The sequence below is a fragment of the Mesoplodon densirostris genome, chromosome 8 (assembly GCF_025265405.1).
Source record: "Mesoplodon densirostris isolate mMesDen1 chromosome 8, mMesDen1 primary haplotype, whole genome shotgun sequence".
Lineage (NCBI taxonomy): Eukaryota > Metazoa > Chordata > Mammalia > Artiodactyla > Ziphiidae > Mesoplodon > Mesoplodon densirostris.
The window spans coordinates 46,235,549-46,263,309 of NC_082668.1; the positions used below are offsets into that span (position 1 = coordinate 46,235,549).

Sequence of the window (27,761 nt, forward strand, 5' to 3'; positions counted from 1 at the left end):
GATATAAAATTCTGGAGAACTGGGGGTGGGAAAATAATTTGTCATTAATGTTACAGTGCTTAAAATCTTGGGGCTCTTGGAAGAGATCACCTGGGGAATGAATAGAAAGAACAGAGTACAGGTGAAGTGGAGTAGCGGGATGATATCTGATCATTGGGGCAGATCAACATTTTGATGTCAGGGAGAAGAGAAAGAACAACTAATGAGTTAGAAGGAAAACCAGGAGAGTGTAGTGTCTCAAAGCCAAGTCAGGTGTTTTCCTGAAGTAGAGAGTGAGCCACTGTCAAATGCTACAGAGATATATAATTATGTGATAAATGAAATTTGACTACTGGGTTGGGTAGGATGCAGGGAGAGTTAGGAATTGGAATAAATTTTACATTTGGGGAATGAATCTGTATAACCAGTTGTTGATATAATAAAACTTGAAGACTGAAGCCTTTTTAGTCTAGTAAAGGAGTATCTGCTAAGATTAATAGTTAATAGTATGTAATGGTAAATTTTGGAAATTTCAAGGGGGATTTAATATAAGCAACCTATAATGGATTCTTTTATATAAGATACAAAAACTAGATATGAATCTGCCATGAGAGTGCTACACCCCTTTCAACGTGGATCAGTATTATGTCCTTAGTATCTCCATGTCAGGTGGCTTGAATTTTCCCGGTCTTCATTTCATCTTAATTGAAAGGCATTTTAAATTGGCTCCTAATGGTACTTGTGCCAATGACCTCTTATTTGGAAAGCTTTTCATTAATAACTTCTTACTAAAATTTTGAAGTCTTTGACTTTGTTCATTATTTTATCAGCCATGGCTGAAACAAAACAACTGAATCAATGAATATGGGATTATAGCTTCTACATGAAAGAGTACAGGGCTTATAAATTTCTTTCTTTCTTGAATTTAGGGGTAGGGAGGGCCCTCTGTAGAGAATTTGGGCTGTTAGTGGTTCTTTTGCAAACGAATGAGTGTTCCAGAAGATATAATGGGAATGACTATCAGGAAGAGCAGTGTTAGGAAAAAGCACACAGCAGTCTTGGGATGAATTTATTAGAGGCCAGAGGCCTAAGACAGCTATTGTGTGATGCTGAATCATGACAGAATCTGGGTCTGGTTCTAACTGAAAATGTGGTGAAGAGACATTTTTAACTGAAAAGAACAGGAACTCACCCAAACAGATCCAGAAAAGAGAAGGGAGCAGTTAAGAGACAAGTGCAGGGAACAAATGGGAATCCAAAGACAAAAACGCAGCATAGCTTGTCTTCCTGAAAATTGAACTGCAAGTGTGGGCTTAAGGCAAGTTTGAGTAGTGCATTTGCCTGTTTTTCTCTCTCCAGCTATTTCTGTTTGCTTTGTTCTCTGTGTTGTACAGGCTACATGCCGCTTCTCAGTTTTTTCTTCGTCACCCCATATAATTTCAGCTTTCACTTGGCTGTCATGTCTTCTTCAGCTCAAATTTCAAATGACCTTTAAGCTTCTTTGGCTGTCATCAACTCACAGCTGCCCACTGTGTTTTAGGTTAAATACCAAAGAGTGAAAATCTTGTCTAATACACTTTTCTTCCTCCTTTGCTCCCTGGGCCTTAGAATTCTGGTTAGCCTCCATTGACTGTCCTTGGGTCCACTGCCAGTCTCTAGTTCAGCCACTGCTGGCGAGAGGGCAAAGTCTCTGGGCAGAGCAGATTCCTGCAGAGAAGGGGCAATGACGGGATGGGCAGTGGCCTACTGTAGTAGGTCCTCCTCACTTTAAAATTCCATGATTAATTGAAATTGTAAAGGCTTGGAACTTGGGAGAAGTAGCATGAAGGCCCTGTGGCTAGTGGAGTGAGCATGGAAAGAGTGGTGGGAGATGAAGTCAGAGAGGTAGGCTCCTGGGCCATATTATGTAGAGCCTTGCAGGCCATGGAATAGAGTTTGAAGTATGTGTGTATCTCACATAAATATCCACATCTGTTCAAATATGTATTAGAGATACATAGGGAAGAATCTGAAGGGTTACATACCAAATTAATAACTGTGTCTTTGAGGAGGGAGAGGGCCGACTGGGATTAGGGTTGTGGTTGACTTTATATATGTTTTATGAAGAGGGATATAGTCATGTGCTGTTTGTGGAATTCAGAGTTAATTAGAAGAGTCAGGGTGCAGTAACTAGAGGAGTAAGGTTAAGAGGCAGGGTCAGTCAGTAAGGCCTGGAGATCTACCTGCTGTGCGGACCCAGACAGGACCTAGTTCTTCTGAGCCCTAGGACTGAAAACATAGTCTGAAAACTGCGAATTCAGGCCAACGCTCTTAAGTTCTTAGCAAGACAGTCCCGAACACTAATAAGCTTTCAGCTACATTGTGTTAAACTAAAGCAGAGAATAGAATGTGAGGCAAGGGTTCTTAAAATAATATAAGAAATTATTAATAAAACTAGTAATGTTTTACTTTTATTAAAATTTAGGGCCTCCCTGGTGGCGCAGTGGTTGAGAGTCCGCCTGCCGATGCAGGGGATACGGGTTCGTGCCCCGGTCTGGGAGGATCCTATATGCCGCGGAGCGGCTGGGCCCGTGAGCCATGGCCACTGAGCCTGCGCGTCCGGAGCCTGTGCTCCGCAACGGGAGAGGCCACAACAGTGAGAGGCCCGCGTACCGCAAAAAAAAAAAAAAAAAAAAAAAAAAAAAAAAATTTATAAGATTTTATAATCTTGAAGTGGATAGTCTAATTTGGGTTAATGTTATCAGATGATTTTGTCATAATAGAATACTTATAACATGATATTGACTTGTACAAAGAGTATCAAACATTGTAGATTTAACTTATAAATGTTAACTCCAAAGGATGTAGCTAGTGCCTGAAGAATTTTATTGATTTCCATGCTTATTTATATGGTCTTTTAAAATTTAAGCTTAGCATACAGTACATAAAATTTATAAGAAATTGCATGTGTTTTTGAGTATTTTCTTAAGGTTTAAAAGTGTCAACAACTTTTAAATGGTTGAACTGAGTATGAAAACACTTGAAAGGCTTGAGGAAATTGTAATGAAAAATTAGAAGAGTCAAACAGAGATAAGGCCTTTTCTATTTAGCTTATACTTACTTACTCTTATTAGGTGACTGACATTGTTCCAAATATTTTACGTGTTTTAACTTGTTTAACTCTGTGATGTTAAAGATAGACTACACTAGTTAAAAAGGAATAAGAATGAGTAGAACTAAACAATCTAATAGAAGTTCTGAATAATCTGAAAAACATAACATAGGAAATGTATGTCACAATGTGAGCACTGACAAACTTGGATACTTTGTAATCACATGTATACCTCTTATTTTATTCAAATATATCTGTTGATTCAGAGATGACTGTTAAGTTTGTCATTTTCAGTGACATTCAACAAGTCAGAAATAGACTTCAGCCAAATCTTTTTATTTTGTAAAACTTGTGTTTAGTAATGGATTTTTAAGAGTTAAATAGTTACTAAGTGTTGTATCTGAGAAAAATGATGTTGCTAATTTTATTTGATGAACTATGTGAATAAATAAAATGTGTTAATATTCTATTTAAGGCTACTGAAATTTGCTAGAATAGCTTGGTTATGCTTTTTTGATGATTGGTTCCACTAAGAATACTCAGTGGTTCTGGGAAGAGTCAGTATTCTATAATGCTGCATCTAGTTTGAAATAAGAGGGAATTGGGGAAGAGGACATGAAGCATAACATAGGATACTAATTGAAAACATTTTAGCTAAAACAAATCTGTTCCAGATATCAGGGATACCCATGTACTTTTCACCCAGAAAGTTCTTCTGAAATTGTGTGGTTTAGGGTTTGCCTCCCGTCTATCTCCTGAAATTCCTTTAAAGAAATTCTTTATGAAGAATTATATATAATATATATTATGTATATCTTTGTATATGATATAATTTACTTGGTTTATAATGTTTGTGAATGTGAGGTTTTTTTTTTAATCCCCGCAGTATTTTTAAAACAATTTTTTGCCTTTTCCCTAGGGAGTTGGTCTCTCAGTTCATGGGCAATTCCGAGTGGCTACTGAAAAGTCTCTTTTTGCAATGCCAGAAACAGCAATAGGTAAAAAAAAAAAAATAAAAAATAAAAAAAATTCATAATTACTTTTACAATTATCATCTTTTGATACATTTCAGATTACAGTTATTGAAGGAATTGATGGAATCTTGTATGAAAGAACTTTTAAAAAGAAATTATAATAGGAAGATACCTAAAAGTTTATATTAGCTCATACTTGTATCTGAAAACACAAAGGCAAACATATTTAAACTGGAGACGCTAGCGCACTGTAGTCGATTTTATTTATTTATTCTTATTGAAGTATAGTTGATTTACAATGTGTTAATTTCTGCTGTACATGTCTTTAATTTTAGATGAAAGATTATTAGAGGAAATATCTTGCATTCAGATCTATGCTCCATTTTGAGTTAACTTTTGTATGTGGTGAGAGGTATGGATCAAAGGTATAGATCAAAGTTTATTATTTTGCATAGGGAGATAAAATCATTCCCACATCATTTTTTGGAAAAAGCTACTATTTCTCCACTCATTGCCTTTGCACCTTTGTATGTGCTGATCTTGGTGCCAACATCACACTGTCTTGATTACTGTTGCTTTATAGTAAGTCTTGATCAAGTAATGATAATCCTCTAATTTTGTTCTTTTTTTTTTTCTTTCAAGTTGTTTTGGCTCTATAGATCCTTTGTATTTCTATGTGAATTTTAAAGTGATTTTGTAAGTTTCAACAAAAAGCCCTGTTAGAATTTTTATTTGGATTGTCTAGGATCTATCAATTTAGGGAGAACTGATATCTTAACAATGTTGAGTCTTCAGACCTGTGAGCAAGGTATATCTTTCCATTTATTTAGGTCTTCTTTAATTTCCCTAAGCCATGTTTTGTAGTTTTCAGTTTCTTATACATCTTTTGTCAGATATTTCCTTAAGTTATTTCATATTATTCAATGATATTATAAATGATATTTAAAAAATCTAGTTCTGATGTTAGTTATCAATATATAGAAATATAATTGAGTTTTGTACTTTGTATCCTGCAAACTTGATAAACTCATTTATTCTAGTAGATTTTTTGTAGATTGAATTGGATTTTCTAAATAGATAATTATGTTGTTTACAAATAAAGTACATTTTACTTTTTTCTTTCCCATCTGGATACTTTTTATTTTTATTTTTTCTTGCCTTATTCCACTGGGTAGAACCTCCAATAATACAATGTTGAACAGATACGTTGAGAGTGGGCCTTCTTGCCTTGTTCGGGATCTTAGGGGGAAAACATTCAGTCCTTCACCAATTAAGTACAATATTAGGTATAAGTTTTTCATAGGTGCCCCTTATCAGGATGAGGAACTTTCCTTATGTTCCTAGATTTCTGAGGGGTTTTATTAGGAATGGACTTTAGATTTTGTAATTTTTTTCAGCGTGTGTTGAGATGATCATTGGTTTTTCTTTTTTAGTTTGTTAAGGGTGGATTACCTTGATTGGTTTTTAAACATTAAAGTAACCCTGCTTTGCTGGAATAAATCTCACTCTAGTATGATGTGTCCTACTTTTATTATGTTGTTGGGTTTGATACACAAAAATTTTATTTGGAATTTTTGCATCTATGTTCATGAGGGATATTGGTCTGTAGTTTTCTGGTAACATCATCTTGGTATCATTTTGCTTGCTTCATTTTGGTATCAGGGTAATGCTGGGTTCATTTCTGGAAAAGTTCAGGTAGAACTGATTCTTTTTTTTCTTTTTTCTTTTTTTTCTTTTTTCTTTTTTTTCATGTTTTGGTAGAATTCACCAGCAAAGCCATCTAGGCCTAGAGTTTTCTTTGTGGAGAGGTTTTTAACTACAAATTCAAAGTCTTTAATAGATGTAGGCCATTCAAGTTATCTATTTTTTTTTTCACAAACTTTAGTAATTTGGGTCTTTTAAGGAGTTTGTCCATTTATTAGCATAAAGTTCTTTTCCTTATTATCTTTTTAGTATCTGTAGAATATATAGTAATACCTGGCTCTCTCATCCTTTTTTTTTTTTGGTCATACCATGCAGCATTTGGGATCTTAGTTCCCTGACCAGGGAATAAACCTGTGCCCCCTGCATTGGGAGTGTGGAGTTTTAACCACTGGACTGCCAGGGAAGTCCCTCTCTCATTCTTGATATTAGTAATTTGTCTTCTCTTTTTTTTTCTGATCACTCTAATTAGAGGTTTATTAATTTTATTGATCTCAAAAGAAGTTTTTTGGTTTTCTGTTTTATTGATTTCTGCTCTGATACTTATTACTTCCTTCTACTTACTTGAAGTTTTATCTCCTTACTCTAGTCTCCTAAGGTGAAACCTGAGGTCATTGATATGAGACCCAGGTATAGAATTCTATTCTGATGTTTAAATGTCAGTACTTTAAAGATTTTGCTACACCATCTTCTCATTTATGTTGTTTTCCATGAGAAATCTGCTCTTATCCTTATCTTCGTTCCTCTGTAAATAAGTGTCTTTTTTTTTTCTTTTTTACTTTCTCTGGCTGCTCTTAAGATCTTCTGCTGATCACTTGTTTTGGTGTGCCTTGATCCCTTGATTATGACGTACCTTTTTGTAGCTTTCTTCCTGTTTCTTATGATTGTGTTTATTGGGCTAGTTAGGTTTATAGTTTTTGTCAGATTTGGAAATTTTGACATTATTTCTTCAAATATTTTTCTGTCCCCCCCACCATTTCCTTTTCAGGAACTCCATTTAAACTTTTGTTAAGCTCACTCATATATTGTTGATTTTTTTAAATTTCTTTTTTTAGTTTTAGATATTTGCTATTCATGTGTTTTCAAGTTCACTAATCCTTTCTTTTGCAAAGTCAAAACTGCCCTTAATCTCATTCAGGTATTTTTTAGCTTATACATTCATCTTAGTTTTCATCTATAGTAGTATCATTTGGGTCTTTTTAAAAAAATATATTATTTGTTTTTTCTTTTTCAAAATTTATTTTTGGCTGTGCTTGGGTCTTTGTTGCTGCGCGTCGGCTTTCTCTAGTTGCTGAGAGTGGAGGCTACTCTTCATTGCGGTGCGTGGGCTTCTCATTGCAGTGGCTTCTCTTGTTGTGGAGCACGGGCTCTGGGCACACGGGCTTCAGTAGTTGTGGCATGTGGGCTCAGAATTTGTGGCTTGTGGGCTTTAGAGTGCAGGCTCAGTAGTTGTTGCTCACGGGCTTAGTTGCTCCGTGGCATGTGGATCTTCCCAGGCCAGGGCTCGAACTTGTCTCCCCTGCATTGGCAGGCAGATTCTTAACCACTGTGCCACCAGGGAAACCCCTCTTATTTGCTTTTATTTAACTTTTTGAACATATGGTATATGTTTATTATAACTGTGTTGATGTCCTTGTTTGCTAATTCTTATGTTTATGTCAGTTCTGGGTCAGTTTTTCTCGTTTTGTTTTATTTGTCTTTATAGATAATGTTACAACATTTCAAACTTTATTCAAACACACAAGTGGTGGCAAAGAGCACAAACAAGTGACAGGCACAATTGCTAACGCCAGGATCAAAGGCCAGGAAGGAGCTCAAGAGAGCCTGTCGGTCCCTGCCTTCCCCACAACTTGCTGTCACTTTTCTTTTTTTCTTTTTTTTTTTTTTACTGGCGTATAGTTGCTTTACACTGCTGTGTCAATTTCTGCTGTACAGCAAAGTGAGTCTGCCATATGTATACATATGTCCCTTCTTGTTTGGATTTCCTGACTATTTTGGTCACCACAGAGCACTGAGTAGAGTTCCCTGTGCTATACAGTAGGTTCTCATTAGTTATTTATTTTATACATAGTAGTGTATATGTGTCAATCCCAATCTCCCAATTCATCCCCCCAACCTTTCCCCCCTTGGTGTCCATATGTTTGTTCTCTACATCTGTGTCTCTATTTCTGCGTTGCAAGTAAGATCATCTATACCATTTTTCTAGATTCCACATATATGCGTTGATATACGATATTTGTTTTTCTCTTTCTGACTTACTTTACTCCGTATGACAGTCTCTAGGTCTTTCCACGTCTCTGCAACAGTTCTGGATCAATTTTGATTAATTGTTTTATCATGTCATCATGGGTGGCAATTTCTTGCTGTTTTAGATTCCTGGTAATTTTTGACTGGATTCTAGACATTGTAAGCTTTACTTTGTTGAGTGCTGGGTATTTTTGTATAGATGGTTCCCAGCTTATGGTGGTCTGACTTACAATTTTTTGATTTTACGATTTTACAGTGGTGCAAAAGCAATATACATGTAGTAGAAACTGTACTTTGAATTTTGAATTTTGACCTTTTCTTTGGCTGGCCATATCCAGTACCATACTGTCATGTGATGCTGGGCAGTGGCAGTGAGCCATAGCTCCTATGCAGCCACACAATCACAAGGATAAATAACTGATACTTAGAACCTTTTTGTTTTTCACTTTTAGCATAACAGTCAATAAATTATATGAGATATTCAACACTTTATTATAAAATAGGCCTTGTGTTAGATGATCTTGCCCAACTTTAGGCTAATGTAAGTGTTCTGAGCACATTTAAGGTAGGCTAGGCTAAGCTATGATGTTTGGAAGTTAGGTGTATTAAATGCATTTTTGTCTTATGGTATTTTCAACTTATGATTTGTGATGGATTTATCAGGATGTAACCCCAATGTAAATTGAGGAAGACCTATATTCTTATAAATATTCTTGAGCTTGCTTCTGGGATGAGGTTATGTTACTTGGAAACAGTTTGTTCCTTTCAGGTCTTTTAGTTTTTTTAAAAATTTATTATTATTATTTTTTTTAGATGCAAGGTTGAAGCAGTGCTCAGGCTAGGGCTAATTATTTCCTACTACTGAAATGAGACCCTTCTTTGCATTCTACTCAGTGCCCCCACGAATTCTGAGTTCTCATAGTCTGATTGGTGGGAGCAGGCACTATTCTCAGCCCTATGTAGGTTCCCAGTACTGTTCTCGATAATCCTTTCCTGTGGTTCTTTCCATAACCTCAGGCAGTTGCTTCATACACATGTGCTGATCAGTACCAAGCTGAGGACTTAAGGGAGACACTCTGCAGATCTCCAGAGTTTTCTCTCTGTGCACTTCTCTCCTCTCTGGTACTCTGTTCTGGGAATTCTGTCTGCCTCAGTCTCCCTGTATTCTTAGCTTTATTCCCCTCAAATCAAGGGCTGTTCTGGGCCTGGACATTTTCTCAAGGCATTAAGCTGGAGCTTTTGTAGAGTTTACCTCACTTGTTTTCAGATATTCAGAAATCACTTACCTTTATTGCCTGACGGTCCAGTTTGTTGAAAACTGACATTTCGTATATTGCATTTGTTTTTCTATAGTTATTTCAAGTAGGAGAGTAAATTTAGTCCCTCTTACTCCATCTTATCCAAAGTGTAATTCTCCTGGATGGCTACTTCAGATTAGATGGTTAAAGAGGTTTTCCAAGGAGATGTCCTTTAAGCTGAGATTTGAATGACAAGAGGGAAGCAGTTATATTAATGTCTTAGAACAGAATACTGTGGTGTTAAGAAGTTAGTCTAAAGCAAGAATAAGGCTTTACCTATTCAAGAAACCAAATAGAGTCAACTGTCTGAATCAAGGGCAGGAGTGTTATACTGTGCTCTTCAAGAGGTCCACAGGGACCCCTGGTGAAGAGTTTGGATTTAAACCTAAACATTATGGGAAACTGTGGGAGAGTTTAAAGCAGGGAGTGGCATGGTCTGGTTTACATTTTTTTTTTTTTTGCGGTACGTGGGCCTCTCACTGTTGTGGCCTCTCCCGTTGCGGAGCACAGGCTCCAGACGCGCAGGCCCAGCAGCCATGGCTCACGGGCCCAGCCGCTCTGTGGCATGTGGGATCTTCCCGGACCGAGGCACGAACCCGCATCCCCTGCATCGGCAGGCGGACTCTCAACCACTGCGCCACCAGGGAAGCCCTGGTTTACATTTTAATACCATCATTCTGGCTGCTTTAAGGATAATGGATTGTAGGGGGTGCAAGAGTAGAGAGGCTTATTAGGAGGTCATTATATTAATCTAGAGCTCTGCTGTCTGATACTGTAGCCACTAACCACAGATGGCTATTTAATACAAATTAAATTTAAATAAATTCAGTTCCTCAGTTGCAAAGTGTTTAATAGCCACATCTGGTTAGTGGCAGCATAGATTATAGAACATTTTCATCATCATAGAAAATTCTATTGGCTAGCACAGTTCTAGAGAGAGAGAATTTTAAGCTTGGAGTAATATGGAGCTATAGAGTTGGAATAGAGTGGATAGATTTAGAAAATGTTTTGGAGTTAACTTGCTTGCTGATATAATGAATCACGAATAACTCCTAGGTGTTTAGGTAGTGCTACTAGATGGATGAGGCCAATTAGGGAAGGAACAGTATGGTTGGAGGGATGAGAATCAGGAGTTGTGTTTTTGCCATGTTATATCTGGGATGCTTATTATCTATGTGGTTAAATCTAGAATGCAGATTTGAGAGTTTGTATTCAAGGGAAAAAGGCATAACTAGATAGACAGATTTGGGACTGTATTGGTCTGCTAGGGCTGCCGTAACAAAATACCAAGACTGGGTAGCTTAAACAACATTTATTTTTCCCAGTCCTGGAGGCTGGAAGTCCAACATGAAGGTGTTGGCAGGTTTGGTTTCACCCAAGGCCCCTGTCCTTGGCTTGTAGACAGCTGCCTTCCCTCTGTCCTCACATGGCCTTTCCTCTGTGTGTGCCCTCAGCGTCTCTTCCTCTTACAAGGACACCAGTCCTATTAGATAAGGCCCCCACTCTTATAACCTCACTTAACCTTAATTACCTCTTTAGAGGTCCTTTTCTCCAAATTGTCACATTGTGGGGTTAGGACTTCAGCTTAAGAATTTGGGGACACCATATGGGACACAGTTCCATCCCTAACAGGGACTGATCCGCATATAGGTATTATCTAAAGCTATAAGAGCTAAGGAAATGCGTGTGTGGGGTATCGGAGAGCCTCAGATGAGGCCTAGGCACAGCAGTGGGCACAGGTCCAGCAAGGGAGGTGGAGCCAGTAAGGGGAACTGGAAAGAAGCAGCCATTGAGGCAAAGGGCAAAGAGGGAGAATGTGGTGCCCTGGAACAGACAGAAGTGTTTTCACTTGGGCAGAGTGCTCTTGAGGTTCAGCGGCAAGTAGGAATGAATATTGAGGAACAGAGAGACGACCAGAGTGGCTGGAGTATAGTGAGTGAGTAGTAAGAGATGTAATTGAAAAAGTGGTCAGAGGCCTTGAAGACTGATAAAGTTATTATTTTTTGTTTGTTTGTTTGTTTGTTTATTTTTATTTTTGGCTGCCTTAGGTCTTTGTTGCTGCGCACGGGCTTTCTCTAGTTGCGGCGAGCGGGGGCTACTCTTCGTTGCGGTTTGCGGGCTTCTCATTGGGTGGCTTCTCTTGTTGCAGAGCACGGGCTTTAGGTGCGTGGCTTCTGTAGTTGTGGCACTCGGGCTCAGTAGTTGTGGCTCGCAGGCTCTAGAGCACAGGCTCTGTAGTTGTGGCGCACGGGCTTAGTTGCTCCGCGGCATGTGGGATCTTCCTGGGCCAGGGCTTGAACCCGCGTCCCCTGCATTGACAGGTGGATTCTTAACCACTGTGCCACCAGGGAAGCCCTAGGAACTTTTTTTGTTTGTTTGTTTGTTTTGCAGTACGTGGGCCTCTCACTGCTGTGCCCTCTCCCGTTGCGGAGCACAGGCTCCGGACACGCAGGCTCAGCGGCCATGGCTCACAGGCCCAGCCGCTCCGTGGCATGTGGGATCTTCCTGGACCGGGGCACTAACCTGCGTCCCCTGCATCGGCAGGTGGACTCTCAACCACTGCGCCATGAGGGAAGCCCCCTAGGAACTTTTTAACACGTAGAACTGGGAAGAATTTGAATGCTTGTATTTTTATCTGAATTAATTGAAGCAATTTTCAAATAGATAGGTGGATTATAAACCTAGAGGGTCACAATTGTTTAAGGAGCTCTTAAACACCAGAAAGTAGTGTACTGGCAAGTATTTGCATATATGCTATTTTTAGTTGTTGCCAGTAGAGAGAATAAGGGAATTTAAAAACTACTCATGGTTAAGAAAAGAGTAAGTGCAAGTGATTTAATTAGGTATAAACTTGTTCATTTAGTAAGACTAATGGTTATCACATCACTTTAAGTATCTTGAATATTAGATAATTGACTGTTTGGACATTGATTAAATGGTAATAATAATTTATCACCTAATACCCTTAGATTACATATATTTTTTCCTGTGCTTATCATTTGGAAAGAAAATATTTTTTCATTCTTTACCTACATTGAAGACTCTTAAAAGTAGTAGTAGAGATGAGAAATTTAAGTAATATTTATCAAGTAGTTATATCCAGAACATTGTGCCGTCAAATCCTTTATTGACTTCTATAGAAATGAAACATGAAAAATCTGAAAAGTACCCCTTAATTAAGTTAGCACAATTTATAGCAAGTCTTTTGTGACATTGGTTGCATTGTATATAGTACGTTGTAGTAGTGTGGTATAGTAATAATATTTTTACTGTAGATTCAGACTCCAGAGAAAAATGGCTCTTTGATCTCAAGTAAAGAGAGCTGAATTTATCTTTTTCCTTTGAATCATTGTCTCTTTTTGTTTTTAATTATAGGGTTATTCCCTGATGTGGGTGGAGGTTATTTCTTGCCACGACTTCAAGGAAAACTTGGGTGCTTCCTTGCATTAACAGGATTCAGGCTGAAAGGAAGAGATGTGTATGCAGCAGGAATTGCTACACACTTTGTAGATTCTGAAAAGGTAATTACTTGGATGATTGCATTTTGTGTTGTTTGGAATAGCTCATGGGGAGGCAGTATGAGTGGTTGAGATTACAGGCTTTGGCCTACATGGGTGTGAACCCTACATGTACCCTTAAAGCTGTGTGACCCTGGGGAAGGTGCTTAAGCTCTCCAATCCTCATTTCCTCATATGCAAAATGGAAATAATTATATCTGGATCTAGGGCTGTTTTGCCTGGTACCTTCAGTGAATATTTTTTAATGAATAATTATAGTCTGTGTAAAAAAAAAAAGTAATATTTTAAGAAAGTCTAATATATAAAAATCTGAATTTATGTATAAAAAGATAGGCTTTTATAAAGATATTTTTGAAAGATTCTTTTGTTAGTTTCCCTAGTGCATTTAAAAGTTTGTAAAATATGGTCTTAAAAACTCTTCTGAAGGGTATCTGTTGTGAGGGACACATATTACTTACCTTGGCCTTAAAACATTTTTCTTAAACAGCACGGTCAGTTTTCTTAGCCCAGGATAGCACAGTGGCAAAGGATGTGCAGATGGACAGCCTGGTTTTAAATCTTAGCTTGAATTTATCCTCTTTAGCCCCAGTTTTCCCATCTCCACAGTGAGGACGGCAGTTTTATCGTAGCAGTTGAAAGTCATTGTGTTAAATGTAACAGAAGGCCCAGTTCAAGGTGGTTTTGCCTCAGAACTCCCAGCAAGAGATTTGGGATTTTTCTGCTTCAGCTGGCTTAGCTCAGTCTTATTGGACTGGCTTGTGCCTGAACCACATGGGTGGGTGGAATACACTGGCTAATCTATCCTAGCTAATGTGCTCCATCCCTGGAACTGTGGGGTAAAGTCAGTTTCCCAGGAAACCCATGGATTTCTGATCTTGAGGGAGGGGTGTTATGGGATAGGGGAAGGAATGCTTTTAAAATGTATGAAGTATACAAAGTTGAAAGTTGTCCCCTTACACTGTTACGAGGGCCTTCCATCACATTAGCCTGAATTTTCAGATCTTTCTCTTTTTTAGATCTTTATGGGCATCCTTGGTCACATTGAGTAGGTGGCTGTCTCATTCTTCCCTTGAGCTGTAACAGGAAGCAAACACGGGTACTCCATTATTTGCTCTGGAGGGACACCCTTGATTATAGTGGAATTTGGTTAAGGATGGGGGAGAGAGCTGATCCACAGCCCTTTCCTCTCTTAGTCAGATTGCCCAGTAATATATGCAGTGCGTAGCCTACCATTTACAGGGCCTGTAGTGGATAACAGAAATGAATAATACACATTGGGAATGGGGCTAGAGGTGGGTACAAAAGATTAAAAACCATCTGTATCATCTGACAGAGTAAAGTATGGTAAGTGTACAAACAGAATACAAAGAAAGGATTCAACGGATTGAATCCATTGAAGGAAGAGCTTACTCATAAGAAAGGACTGGAAGTTTTCTCATAGAGGTTGCAGTTCAGCTGGGCCTTGAGATAGGTATTGTCAGAAGTTTTTCTGGATAGAGGAGACTTTAATGAGCAAGCCCCATAGGGGTAGGAAAGCATTAGCTGTGTTTTAGAAACAGTAAAAAGTCCATTTGGCTGAGTGTAGGAGAGGTATATGAGGGATATAGGGGGAAAGCTGTTGGAGGACAGAGGGAACGAAAAGTACCCACCGAACTGAGAAGGTATCTTGATACGAAAAAATGAGGCAGGCGGCTCCATCTAATCAGTGGATCAATGTGTTAGAGGGGAACTTATGCTCAGGGTGGCATTGGGCGGACAGTGATCTGGCAGCATTCGCAACTGCACTCTGCACTGCTGAGGGGCCACTGGGATAGTTGTATAGTTGACCTTTGGGTATGGGGATGTGTGCTTGGAAACGGGACATGCATTCCTAAATTGGGATTTATGAATGGGTAACTCGTCTCTTGGGCACTGGGAATACGTACATCAGTGAGAGTCTTCATCATTGTTTGGGGACTAACAGAGCATGGAGGCCACTTGCTCCTAATGATTATTAGCCGATGTCTATTAACTATTGATACAAAGCCCTTGATGACAGAGAAGTGATTTACCACACAGTACAGTCCTGGGTAGGGTCAGTGGAAGGACAGGAGGAACTGTATGGGCCCAAGATGGTGTCAGTTATGTTAATAGCCATACAAGAGTTAAGTGTGGCTATATTATAGACCTGTGCATTGACTATAGTAGCCATTAGTCACATGTGGCAATTTTCGTTAAAATTAATTAAAATAAAATTTATAATTGGGATCTTTAGTTGCAACACTGCGTTTCAAGTGCTCAATAGCTAGAGGGAAACAAAGATGAATGTCTCTATTTCTCCTCTTCAGTTTCTTTGGTCTTTATCCATTCCTTGCAAGGCAGCATTTACTTTGTGGGAATGTGTGTGCCTTCAACTTCAGTGAAAATTGCCTTCATTGACTCAGCTGAAGGGAGAGCATCATAATTTTAAGACAAGGATTTTTAAAAAGAATATAAGATTTCTAAAGAAAAAAAATTCTGCATTGCTGTGGTGTTTTAAATGTTTTCCTTTTTCCCCCCGCTGTAGTTGGGCATGTTAGAAGAAGATTTGTTAGCCCTGAAATCTCCTTCAAAAGAAAATATTGCAGATGTCTTAGAAACTTACCATGCAAAGGTAATCTTGTCAGTATTCTAACCACAGATTTTAATGCATGGGGAAAGGGAAGTGACTGAAAAATAAGCAGTTGGTGAATATTATAGTTTGTGGATATAAATAAATGCACTGGGATTTATTTACTTTAAAGCTTGTTGGGAGTATCAGTGCTTCACAGTCATTAGGATGGCCATCTGAGAAGATGACTTCTTTACATGCAACTGCACAGCTTGTTTTCTCATTGCTGGTGAATTTCAGTGCATAGCCTTGTGATTGGCCCTTGCAAGGGCTTTTTACAACACACTGTGACATTTGTGTAATGGAAGTTCAGTGTTGATGCTATTTGTGGAGCTGCTAAAGTGAAACTCTGGTCTATATCGAAATATAATAATAACATACATTGCAGTGTTTTCTTTTAATTCCTTTTGTTGTCTAACTTCAATTCTCTTTTAAGAGCCAAGAATCTATAAAAATGCTACATGACTTCTAGTTAAACATGATAGATGCCATATATGCTCCCTCCTGAAACCCCACTAAAATTGTAGTAAAGGAATAAGAAAGGCAGGAATCCACAAAGAGAAATAGAACAGAAAAGGAGACAGTGGCAGGCATGAGATGTCAGGATTTTGGAAGCTTGAAAGTGGAATGATGAGGGCCACTACTTTAGACCTGAGAACACTGAACTCAGTGGGGGAAGCCAATAAGAAGTAAGCCAGTTCTTTCTGTAGACTCTTTGTAGGGTACCAGCTCCCTCTGACAGGCCTCGCTGGCTAAGGGCAGGGATAGGTGAGGTGCTCTACTGAAAAGAGGCAGAACATATTAAATGGGAAGAATTCTGGCCTCTTTTCCTAGTTGGTTTCCAGAACTCTTACGTACCATCTATCTAAGTTTGGGCAGCCATAACAAAAATACCGTAGACTTGGTGGCTTAAACAACAGAAATTTCTCACGGTTCTGGAGGCTGGAAGGTCCAAGATCAAGGTGCCCGCCTATTAGGTTCCTGGTGAGGGACCTCTTCCTGTTTTGAAGATGAATGCCTTCCTGCTGTATCCTCACACAGCAGAGAGAGAAAGTGAGCTCTCTCAGGTCTCTGCTTATAAGGGTGCTAATCCCATCCTGAGGGCTCCATCCTTTTGACTTAATTACCTCCCAAAGGCCTCACCCTCAGATACTATCACATTGGGATTAAGATTTCAACATGAATTTTGTGGGGACACAAACATTTAGTCAGTAGCACCATCCCACTCCCAAGCAGTTCATTAGAAGCAAAAGAAAACCTGTAGCTATTGACATTCGAGCACCCCTCTAATGAAAAAAACATCCAGGCCTGATCACCTCATAATGCGTCAGACAATTGACAGTCCCAAAACTGCAACTGACATTACACACAAAGCTTCCTAATTTTAGTGCTTCACGTAGAATAACAAGAATTGCCAGGCATTAAAAACCGGAGATTGGCTAAAATAAAAAATGTACTTGAAGGAAGTAGGCAATGCAAGAAGAAGAAGGAACCCTAACAATTATAGGTTTGGTTTTTTTTTTTTTTATCTTCATATAAGAGGAAAATATTTCATCTGTGAAATAAGAACAGATGTTACGAAGAGAAATAGTTAAAGAATAAAAAGAAATTTAAAATGTGACAGCGAAATGGGGGAAAACCTCACAACAGATTAGATTAAAATTGATGGATGAGGAAGACTCTAAGAGGATAATAAGGTGGAAAATGGAGAGAAAAGAAAATTAGGTATTATTCCAGGAGGTCCAAACCTGTTAGGAATTTGTAACAAAGGAGAGGAAATATTTAGAGAAATGGTACCCCACCCCCGCCCCAAATTACCCAGAACTGAAGAACATGAGTACAGATTCGTGGGCCCTGAATAGTTAGTGTATGAATATAAATACAGAGCCTGTGAGCGTTTCATCATATTTTGTCAAAGCATCTGACAGTCTCTTACGTTGTCAAATTGGGTAGACGTGGGATGGATTCTAGCGTGTGGGGGGTTGAAGCGCCTTCCCAAGGAGTTCTGTTAAATGTTTGGGTATTAGGCTGTAAGTGAAGCCGTCTTGGCCTTCTCTTAGTCAGTGTTTTCCTCAGTGATTTGGATGAGAATGTTGATGGTGTTTTGATCAAACTGATTTGAAACTAAGAAACTAAGTTAAATTAGGTAAACATGTTTGTGAAGAAAAAAACCACTTCAAGTTCAGAGTGATCTGTTTAATAGTAAAAATGTGAAATTTGATAGATGTGTGGGGAAACCCTCCATGTGTTTTCCTTTCCTTCTCACTACTACCACATTCACAACACTCCTGACTCCAGACGTGTTGGTTTTCCACACATCAGGCAATTCTCCACGACACAAGCTGGGTGTCTTATGATTCCTTTCAATGCTGACACTGTCTACCTGAGGTTCACATCAGATCCCACAACTTAACGGGCCCAGTCCCACAAGATGGACCCTACTTTACACACCAGTCACAAATCCCAGGTTGTCACCTGTACTTCTCACTGACTGGCAATAAATTGGGGTTCTCATGACCCCCTCCTTGGGTTTGATAATATGCTAGAATGACTCACAGATCTCAGGGAAACACTTAACATTTGTTGGTTTATTATGAAGGATATGAATGCACAGCTTGATGAAGAGATACATAGGGTGAGGTCCAGAGGGGCCTCAAACCCAGGAGCTTCTGTACCCATGAAGTTGGGGTGAACCACTCACTCTCCCTGCATGTTTATCAACCTAGAAACTCTCCAAACCCCATCCTCTGGAGTTTTTATGACAGCTTCATTATATAGGCATGATTGATTAAATCATTGACATTGGTGATCGAACCCAATCTCCAGCCCTTTTCCCTTCACTGGAGGTGGAGACGGGGGTGGTGTGGGATTAGATAGTGGAGTATGGTACTGCAACTTCCCTTGGTTGGTTGCCCTGGCAACCAGCCCCCATCCTTAGGGCTTTCCTATAGTTACCTCAGTAACATAAACGAAGGTGTGATTGAAAGGGGCTTGTTGTGAATAACAAAAGACAACCATTTCACCTTTATTTCAGGAACCGAAGACAAAAGACTAAATATTATAACAAAAGGTGATCTACTTAGGGATTTTCATGGGTTTTTGGGAGCTGTGAGCCTGGAACAAAAGGCCAAATATATGGACGAAGACCAAATACATATTTTTTATTTTAAATCACAGTATCACAGTAGAGATAATTGTATTTCAGTCCAAGGTACCAAATTCATAAGTACAGGATGGGAGAAATGTAGCCTACAATGGCACCATTTTTTAAAAAAAGTTTTAACTGCCCAGTGTAAATCACAGCATAATAGGACTGCCCCAAAACTAACCTAGAGTTAGTCCTGTTATTTAAAGCATTGTATCCAAAACAAGGGTATGCGGAACCTTGTTGTACTTTGCTATGATTCAGCCACATCTACAGCTAAGGTACATGTACCACACTTTAAGAATGACCTTGATAAACTGGAATTTGTACATAAGAAGGACCTGGATTGTGAGGGGACTCAAAACTGCACTGTGTGAGAAAAGATTAACTCAAGGGGGATTAACTAGAACTATAAACACGAGAGGGCTGATTTTTGGTTCAAAAAAAATTTTTTTTTTAATCCTAATTATAGTTGTTCAAGCACTTATGAGTTCTTTTCTGAGGTAGTGTTTTTTTTTCCCCTGGAGGTCAGTGCTGCGGGGATATTGGGGATGTGGTAGGGATTTCTATATCAGACAGAAATTGGGGCAGGATGACTTCTCAGGTCCCTTGAAATCCTTAAATTCATTGACACACTTTAATGATAACATAATCATATATAATGGCATACAAATAAAAATACAAGAACATTTTTTGCTGTTGATAGTTTTAAGAGCTAGTCTTGAGTAATACATAGTGTCTGAATTTTGAACATATGGTAGTAGTTATTTATGAGACTGGATGTAATTTGAGTGAAAGTTGCAATCTGCCACAAAATATATCATTAAATATGGTGAAAATTTTAAGAATTTTTAAGATTTGAGTTGCTTCAAATTAATTAAAGATTTTTATTTTCAAACAGTCCAAGATTGATCAAGACAAGTCTTTTATACTTGAGGAACACATGGACAAAATAAACAGGTACTTAAAGAGAGGTGTCAATTATATCTGTTCCTTTGGAAAGACTATATTAAAATTAATTTACTAACTGTAATTGTGCTGTGTTTGATAATGCACCAAATTCTGAGATCAGATAACGCAATGTTTTTTTTAGTTACCTTTGAAAGTAGCTTCCTGCTCACTCCTTCAGGGGGAAATAAACTCATTATATTTAAGTTATCTATCATATTGGTTCATTTTAGTGCAAAACATTTCTTTAATGGGGAAGAGAGTCTAGAAAATAACAATTGAATTAACTTATCTTTTATCATTGTAAAGTCATCTTCTCTGAAGGTCTTATCAAGCTGATCAGCAAAACGTTTTGTGCAATGATTTGAGAGACGACTGACAGACTGACTTAAACACAAGAGGAGGAAAACTGTTGGAAAATAAGGCAACTATCATTACGTTTTAGAAGTATCAGTTTTTGACAGTTAAGACATCATTTACTTATGTATGATAGATGCAAGAAAGCAGAAGAGAAAATGTAGGCTTTATTTCCCACTAATGAAGGTAGACTGCAAATACCCAGAGAAACAATGTTCTATTTCATCATCCTGTAATATAGGTTGGAAATTTTTTCATTATTGAAATAAGGTTTAGGGGAAGCCTGTGTTTAGACTCATTGCTATCATGGAAAGAAGAAATCGCTTACACATTGTTGAAATCTTATGTTTCCCTTTTTTTCATAGTTGGTTCTCAGCCAATACTGTGGAACAGATTATTGAAAATTTACAGCAAGATGGTTCATCTTTTGCCCTAGAGCAGTTGAAGGTAATGTATAGATTGTTTCCGCTATGAGAGTGGTGAATTCTCGTGGTAGGGAAACCTCTGAGGGGTGTCAGAGCTCCGTGATGGTGACATAGCCCACTGCACAGTTTTTTTTCTGAACTCAGTTGAGCTACAGAAAGTAGTTCCACAAAACCTTTACCTAAACCCAAATGCCTTGTCTACCTGCTGGATATTGATAACAAAGCTAAGCTGTTTTTAGGTCTTTTGACTATAACAGAGAAGGACTTCATAGGCATGCTTCATCTCCAGTAGTCCTCCTTGTCTTGAGGGAGAAATGTTCAGGGATGTTTTTATTAGAAGGGTTGGATCAATGGAGAACAGTCACCTTATAATATATTGCAGTTGTGACATTAGTCTGTACGTTCTATTTAATGTGCAACACATCAGTATATGGTCTTTTTAGCAGTAGGTTTAATAAGAAAGTGATCCTTTCTAAACTAACAAGAGGCTCCATCTACAGCCATAGCCAAGTCCTAAGCAGTGTTCCTCAGTGTTAGGTACACTTTGATCTTTCTTCAACATGACTCAACGGGTAACAGCAGAACAAAAGCTGTTTTTGTGTAAATGAGTGCATATTGGATACTGACATTCATGGAACTATCATGTGACTGTGAAGCTTGGGGTACTTTAGACTTCTAGACAAAGGAAAGAAAATGTGTTTCCTTTTACTAGAAGGAGAAGGTGTTTCTCTTTATCTGATAGTATTTTTCAATTTACAGGTATAGTTATAGCATTTCAGTTGTCAGGTAACTTACTGACAAAAAATTTAAATTAAATCTTACCTGTGAAGATGAAAACATTTCCTCATTCTTAAGGGAATATTAATTTGTCTCTTAGGATCTTATTTAGTATTGGAATTCTATTAACTTTCAAGGATAGGCATAAATTAGAGTAAGTAGACCAGTCATATATTTCCCTAACTCACAAAAGTAGTGTTACTGTTAACATCTTTCAGGAATGTTTGCATAAATGTAGATAACCATATTATATTTCAAGGATTCTGACTTGAAATTTGGTTCTCTTGTTTTCAGAGCAATATAGAAACCAGCATGCCTGTTTGTTTGTTTGTTTGTTTTTTCAGCAATAGGGTTAAGTATGCACTTAGCAATTTCATTTGAAAATAGTCATGCAGCACATTACCTCATAGGCTACATATTGAATAGTATAAAAGCAGTACAGATAAGCAACTAACCATATTATTTTAAAACCACTGGCCTACCCCAAAACTGAGGGATAGGACTCAGATGGTCTTCCAGTTTTCCTCCCATTTCTCTGGCGATATGTTTATTCTGCATTCAGAAGAGGGTACTTGGCAAGCCACCCATCACAGCTAGGATCAGCATAAGCACCCTCACTGGAAGGACCGATTTTCATTTTTATTCAGTTGACCTGCTCTGTTGAATGAATGTGGCTCCACAGTATCAGCATCTGCTGGGAGTAACATGATGTGGGGATCAGAAATTCCCACTGAAGCTTCCCTGCCAGAGACTTAGAAACAGGGCTTCTTTTAATTATGTCAGCCAGAAACACACACCAAGAAACAACCCTGAAGGAGAAGACAGTTAGTGCTTCAGTGACAGGTTTGCAGATCACATGTTTGAACAACTTTTAAAGAAGATTCTAACACTTGTGTCAGTAAACCTCAAGGATTGCTCCTGACCCTGTGGACTCTTCAGGGATTCCTGTATTCCTTCTGCAGGTCCCAATGATCTAGTCTGTATTGATGTTTGAAGTTGCAACCATCTACTCCATGTCTTAGGGGTTCCTTTCTCTCTAGGATTGTCCGTCGGGAAGGACATAATCTTTTTTTTGAGAAGATGTTGGGGGTAGGAGTTTATTAATTTATTTATTTTTGCTGTGTTGGGTCTTCGTTTCTGTGCAAGGGCTTTCTCTAGTTGTGGCAAGCGGGGCCCACTCTTCATCGCAGTGTGCGGGCCTCTCACTATCGCGGCCTCTCTCGTTGTGGAGCACAGGCTCCAGATGCACAGGCTCAGTAGTTGTGGCTCATGGGCCTAGTTGCTCCGCGGCATGTGGGATCCTCCCAGACCAGGGCTCGAACCTGTGTCCCCTTGCATTAGCAGGCAGATTCTCAACCACTGCGCCACCAGGGAAGCCCAGGACATAATCTTTTCAACATACTTGCTTATCATTAAATAAAAACATACAGTTTTTATTTAATCCTTCAGATTTTTAACTGCCAGTCACTATAGGATAACATACGGGCTAAAAAAACTGAAAAATATGGGGAAGTTGTAAAGAAGTTCCATCTTTACAGCTGATGGAAAGTACCTTATTTTATGGCTTCTAATGTCCTTTCTTAGATTTTCCTCCTAAGTTCCAATACACTTTTTTTTTTCTTTTTCTTTTTCTTTTTTTTTTTTTTGCGGTACGCGGGCCTCTCACTGTTGTGGCCTTTCTCATTGCGGAGCACAGGCTCCAGACGTGCAGGCTCAGCGGCCATGGCTCACGGGCCCAGCCGCTCTGCGGCATGTGGGATCTTCCCGTACTGGGGCACGAACCCACGTCCCCTGCACCGGCAGGCGGACTCTCAACCACTGCGCCACCAGGGAAGCCCCTTTTTTCTTTTTTTAAATAATGCTGTGGGTTGGAATTCATCAAATCTCCTTTTAATCATTCTTTTGGTGTAGGTTGTTCATGGTGCCAAGCAATCCATGTAAGCTAATGGGATATTTAAATGCCCTGATGGGTAGCTTATATTAGAGAAACCTTAACCAAAGACTCCCATTGTGGTATTCGTGTGTGTGTGTGTGTGTGTGTGTGTGTGTGTGTGTGTGTGTGTGTGTGTGTGTGTGTGTGTGTGTGTGTGTGTGTGTGTGTGTGTGTGTGTGTGTAGGTAGTTGTGGTCAAATACATGTAACGTAAAACTTAACATCCAAACCATTTTAAAGTGTATAGTTCAGTATTGTTAAGTATATTCACGTTGTTGTGCAATCAATCTCCAGAATATTTTCAACTTGCATAACTGAAACTTTATACCCATTAAGCAGTAACTCCCCATTTCCTTTTCCTCCCAGTCTCTGGCAACCACCATTCTGCTTTCCTTTTCTGTGGATTTGACTACAATGGACAGCTTGCATAGGTGGAATCATACAGCATTTTTCCTATTGTGACTAGCTTATTTCACTTAACCATGACATTTCAGGTTTCACCCATGTTGTAGCAGGTACCAGAATTTCATTCCTTGTTTAAGGCTCAATAATATTCCATTGTATGTTTATGCCACATTTTATTTATCCATCTGTCTGTTCATGGGCATTTGGGTTGCTTCTACCTTTTAGGTCTTGTTAATATCGCTGCTATGAACATGGGTTTACAAATATCTGCTTTTAATTCTTTGAATACATACTCAGAATTGGAATTGCTACATCACATGGTAATTCTATTTTTAATGTGTTGAGGACTTCCACACTCTTTTCCATAGCAGATGCACCATTTTATGTTCCCACTGACAGCAGTGCACAGAGGTTCCAGTTTTTCTGCATCCTTGCCAACACTTGTTATTTTCTTTTCTTTTCTTTTTTTTAAATAGCCATCCTAATGGCTGGGGGGTGATAGCTCATTGTGGGTTTTTTTTGTTTTTGTTTTTTGGCCACGCTACACGGCTTGCGGGATCTTAGTTCCCTTACCAGAGATTGAACCCGTGCCCTTGGCAGTGAAAGTGTGGAGTCCTAATCACTGGACCACCAGGGAATTCCCTCATTGTGGTTTTAATTTTCATTTCCCTAATGGTTGGTGTATTAAACATCGTTTCATATGCTGATTGGCCCTTTATATTTTCTTTGGAGTTATGTTTAAGTTCTTTGCTCATTTTTTAATTGAGTTTTGTTGTTATTGTTGTTGACTTGTAGGAAGTGCTCTCCTGTTTCAACCTCCCTTTTCTGGTAATGAGACTAGCAAGCTTGCCAAAGTAAAGAAGGTTCTTCAGGGCCAATGAGAGAAGTATTTCTTTTCCAGAATTACAAGTGATGTCAGTAATCAAAGGAATCATGGCTAGAAGCGGTTGAGACGACCTCCCTTGCCTCAACTCTCGGCAAGGATACTAATCCAAGGAAGGAATTTAAATGGGTCACCAGTCCTTAGGAGGGCTGGGGAATGAAGTCCACGGCCAAGAGAGGCAGAGAGGCAGAGAAACAAGAGCAGAGAGCAGTGAGTCAAATTAGTGTCCAGGAAGGTGGTCCTGAGCAAATGTCCAGGGAAACCAGCGTTGCTTTTGACTTGTCTTTTAGGTGTTTTCTTGCTATTGATGTAGGATATCCTGTTGTGTTAAAGGCTTAGAGAGAGGGCGTATACTTTCCTTTTCCAGTACTAGAAAACTGTTACTAGGTTTTTTGGGATTTCTTCTTTCTAATCACTAATGTGAGATTTATGTATTTTTTTAATTTTAAAATGCTCATTTCATGAAGAGTAAATTAAACTCAGTTTTTACTTGAAGAAGTTAACATACAAGAATATGACAGGCCTCTATAAAGAATTCATGCACTGAAAAATTGGAGGAAAAATAGGAAAACTAAGAAAGATAACCAGGGCATAGATTTTAAGAAAGAGGAGCAGCAAAGTATTAAAATGAGAAATTAAACTTAAAAGATTACTAATCTTTCTGTAAGCTTTGAGAATTACCCGTATACTGTACTATTTAAAAATAAAGTGACCGATATTCAAGAAAATTGCTACAGGAATTGTTCTGCTGTAAACAACTAGAAAACTGGACAAAACGTATGAAACAAGTATTTGTAGACGTTGGACAATGCAGGCAGCACATGTGATTCCTGAGAGAAGGGAAACAAACAAGAGAGCCCTAAGATTGACTCAGCTTTCTTCCTGCAGGAGTTTCCAGAATATTGATCTGTACGTGTTATGGGTAAAACTCCACAAGAGCAGGGAAAGAGTCACAGGAAAGCAACAGTCTGAACAGTTGGCAAGTCTCACACAGGTCTGGGAAGTGTTCATGTTCCCATCAGCCAGAAGACTTACATTTTAGTAGTGGGCGTAAATTAATACTAGAGTAATACTTGCTCTGAACTCCCAAGGTAATTCAGTGGGGAAAAGATAGTCTTTTCAACAAATGGTTCTGGAACAATTGGATATCCATATGCAAGGAAAAAAAAAAAGTTTTTGACTCTTACCTTGCCCTTGTAGGGAAGGAAAAAATTCTCTATCCTCTTAGGTCCTCTCGCTGGGCCTAAGAATCAAACTGACATAGACAGATTAACAGAAGAGTGTACAGATTTTATTAAATTTTTACGTGTACATGGGTGTCTGTACAAGAGAATGAAGACCTCAGGAATGACCAGAGCAGGAAGCTTGTATACCTTTTAGACAAAGAAACAATAAATTTGTGAAGAATTGACAAGGCAAATAACTTCTGGCTAGGAGTAGTAAATGGTGAAGAAGTAACTAGGAAGATAAGGGTTAATTTAAGAAGGTTCGTTTGTACAGATTTCTTGGCCCCAAATTCCCTACCTCTGGTGATCAGAATGGCTTCCTTCCTCCTGGCACAGGGAGGGTACCTTTCACATGGGGGTTGTATCTCCTGCTTTCAGGAAGAAAAGGAGGGTCAGAGTGCCCTTCTTACACCTATTGTTTCCCAGGTGCCTTTAACTCAAAATAATCAATATGACAACATGGCGTTATCTTGGGGTGACATGCTTTGAGCTCCTTCACACTATATGCGATTCAAAATGTATTATGAACTTAAATGTAAGCACTAAAACTATACCACTCTCAAGGAAAACATAGGAGAAAATCTTGGTAACCTTGGGCTAGCTAAGATTTTCTTTTTAATGCAAAAAGCTGGAACTGCAGAAGAAAAAAATTGATAAATCTTTATTATAATAAAACACTTTTCCTCTTTGAAAGACACTATCAGAAAAATGAGGAAGCAACAGATTGGGAGGAAGTATTTGTAAAACATGTATCTGATAACAGGACTTTAATCCACCACATATACAATATAAGAATGTAAACAGCACAACTAAAAATGGGAAATCTGGACATGTCACCAAAGAAGATACATGAATGGCCAGGAAGCCCATGAAAAAATGCTCAAGATCTTTAATCTTTAGGAAAAGGCAAATTAAAACCACAGTGAGATGTTGCTGTGCATCCATTAGAGTGGCTAAGATTTAAAAGGTTGACAGTACCAACACCAAATGTTGGTAAAGATGTGGAGCACTTACAACTTGCATATTGCTGGCAGGAGAGCAGTTTGGCAGTTTCTTATAAAGTTAAATGTACACTTACTGTAAGATCCAGCAATCCCACTTCTAGGGATTTACCCAAGAAAAATGTAAACTTTTGTCCACACGGGTGCTTGTACTCACATGTCCATAGTAACTTTATAATAGCCCCAAACTGGAAACAATCCAATCCCTATTAAGTATTGAATGAGTAAACAGATTGTGATATATTCATACAGCAGAATATTATACTCAACTATAAGAAGGGATGAGCTGATACATTAAACAGCTTGGATGAATCTCAGAAGCAATATGCCAAATGAAAGAAGGCAGACACAAGGACTACCTACTGTGTGATTTTATTTTGATGAAATTCTGGAAAAGGCAAAAACCTGTAGGCCCAGAAAACAAATCAGCTGCCTGGGGATAGAACTGAGGGAAGTAGAACTCTTTGGGGTGATGGAAATGTTCTATATCTTGATTGTGGGGTAGTTGTACAACTGTATACATCTATCAAAATTTATGGACCTATGCACTTAAAATGAGTGAATTTTATCATATGTAAATTACATCTCAGTAAAGCTAATTATTTAAAAAATAAAATGATATGCCAAATTATGTTTAAAAAACAGTTTGACCTATAGAAGTGGGCATTATATTTGCTGAAGGTACCTATTACACTGTGCAGTTAATTGCTATTAATAAGAGTAACTGAATGGCAGTGTTGATGGATGCATTGTTCCTTTGGGAAAGAGTACAATAAACCTTAAGGGGAAAATGCATCAATTTATGTAGACAGGAAGAGAAAACAGTTTCCAGTCCACTGATGGAGCTTAGTGACCCTTAAGTGCTATCATGAGCATTTAGGATATCATCAAACAGGAGTACCTGCATCTTTAGATACTGTCTTTTCTTTTTTTTTGATTGTTAATGCTTTTAAGAAATTACCGGAAAAATCTTAAGGTTGCAAAAAACACTCTTCTTGGACTGGTTCTAAGCCTTTTATGAGAGGAAAGAAATATTAGTGCCCATTTCTTTAAAACAATATGACCCTCCAGAATGGTGAAAAAATATTTAAAAACAAAAATATGTGTGTGAAGCTGCAGTATTCGGTGAAGTAGACCAACTTGTTTAGGTATTTTGTGTTTCTATTGTTTTTTTGGTCAATCTGAACATTTCTGGAAAAGATTTATAGATATAAGTACATAATGT

The 27,761-nt window shown here is 38.5% G+C and overlaps 1 protein-coding gene across 2 annotated transcripts in view; it reads left to right on the forward strand.

The window, feature by feature from the left end:
• HIBCH (3-hydroxyisobutyryl-CoA hydrolase) overlaps positions 1–27,761 on the forward strand; it is a 90,889-nt gene that overhangs the window by 47,692 nt on the left and 15,436 nt on the right. For both annotated transcript variants that reach the window (XM_060106438.1, XM_060106439.1), the window contains exons 7-11: positions 3,990–4,068; positions 12,666–12,811; positions 15,354–15,440; positions 19,484–19,542; positions 20,253–20,334. In XM_060106438.1, the coding sequence (XP_059962421.1) occupies positions 3,990–4,068; positions 12,666–12,811; positions 15,354–15,440; positions 19,484–19,542; positions 20,253–20,334 (453 nt within the window). The remainder of the gene's footprint in view (positions 1–3,989; positions 4,069–12,665; positions 12,812–15,353; positions 15,441–19,483; positions 19,543–20,252; positions 20,335–27,761) is intronic.